This window comes from Onychomys torridus, unplaced genomic scaffold (genome assembly GCF_903995425.1).
Source record: "Onychomys torridus unplaced genomic scaffold, mOncTor1.1, whole genome shotgun sequence".
In the NCBI taxonomy this organism is placed as follows: domain Eukaryota; kingdom Metazoa; phylum Chordata; class Mammalia; order Rodentia; family Cricetidae; genus Onychomys; species Onychomys torridus.
In genome coordinates, this window is record NW_023411559.1 from 13,720 (window position 1) to 15,093 (window position 1,374).

The following is a 1,374-nucleotide window of genomic DNA, read 5'->3' on the forward strand; positions in this document are numbered from 1 at the left end:
ACATTTCCTCGCATGCTATGAGGCTGTACCTGAAATAGTGGTAAAGGATGTTGGTTAGAGGACATGACTTACATATTTCTACAAGGAAGTTTAAGTCATGTATGAGGACAATACATACAATAGAGTATATCACAGCAAGACAATTGGAAAGGGGTAGCAGAGAGAGGTTCATGATTTACAAGAACTTGCTTGAAGATTCCCACTGGAAACTGAGAGGACCCCCACAACTCTAAGGAGCTAGAAGGCATGAGTGCCAGCCTGCTGCATTCAGCCAAGCCCATAAGAGGCAGTAATGATAGGCTGTAACCCTAGACTTAATCTGCTTCTTCCTTAGGGAACAGGCAGTTGAGAACAGAAGGCCAGTAGGTTCCTAACATTGGTGCTCTCCTGGAAACATGCATAGGCTAACTTAGATAAATAAACAAAGGGTGGATTCCCCTGGATGAAAGTGCTCTTAATTTCATTCTCCCCTTGGCAGGTGTCTGCATCTCTGGCATCCTGTCCCCACATCTTGCTGTCGTCCCTAGCCAGGTTATCATGCCTCGTGGTCAGAAGAGTAAGCTCCATGCCCGGAAGAAACACCACCAGGCCCGAGGTGAGGCTCAGGCTTGTGGAGGTGTTCAGGAAATATCAGAGGAATCAGGAGAGGCAGCAGAAAAGTCGTCTGCAGCCTCCCAGACCCAGCCTGGGGCTGAGTCTTCCAGCACTCCCGAGGCTCCTCAGAAAGCAACACCGTCTGCCTCAAGCACTCTGAGTATTTCTTCCTTGGAATCACATGAGAGTTCCTGTGAGGGAAGTGAAGAATTCAAGGAAAAGGAATGCCCTGTTGAGGACAAGCCCTGCACCATCCTTCCTCACCAAGATATGGTAGCAAGAAAGGTAGTGGTGCTCTTACAGCACTTGCTCCACAACTTCAATCTGAAGAAGCTTACTACTAAGGAAGACATGCTGAAGCTTATCACCAAGAAGTATGAAGACGACTTCCCTGAGATCTTCAGAAAAGCCTCTCAGAAGCTGGAAGATGCCTTTGAGGTGGAAGTGAGGGAAGTCAACTCCAGTGAGCCCTCATACAACCTCATCAGCAAGCTGAAGCTCCCCAACAATGGGAGGATTCGTGCTGGCAGAGGCTTTCCCAAGACTGCTTTCGTGATGTGTGTCCTAGGAATCATCCTCATTAGGGACAATTGTGCCAGTGAAGAAGACGTCTGGAAAATCCTGAAGAAGCAGCAAATCTATCCAGGGAAGAAGCACCGCATCTTTGGTGAGCCCCGGAAGCTCATGACCCATTATTTAGTGAAGCTGAAGTTCCTGGAGTACAGGCAGGTGGCAGGCAGTGATCCCCCACGCTATGAGTTCCTGTGGGGTCCCCAAGCC

General features: G+C 48.8%; 1 protein-coding gene across 1 annotated transcript; it reads left to right on the forward strand.

Moving 5' to 3' along the window:
- Window positions 1-478: 478 nt before the first annotated feature.
- LOC118575215 (melanoma-associated antigen B3-like) lies at window positions 479-1,368 on the forward strand (the record flags this gene model as incomplete). Its single annotated transcript, XM_036175858.1, has 1 exon — window positions 479-1,368. A coding segment is annotated over one exon (890 nt), but the record flags the coding sequence as incomplete, so codon positions are not given.
- Window positions 1,369-1,374: the final 6 nt, after the last annotated feature.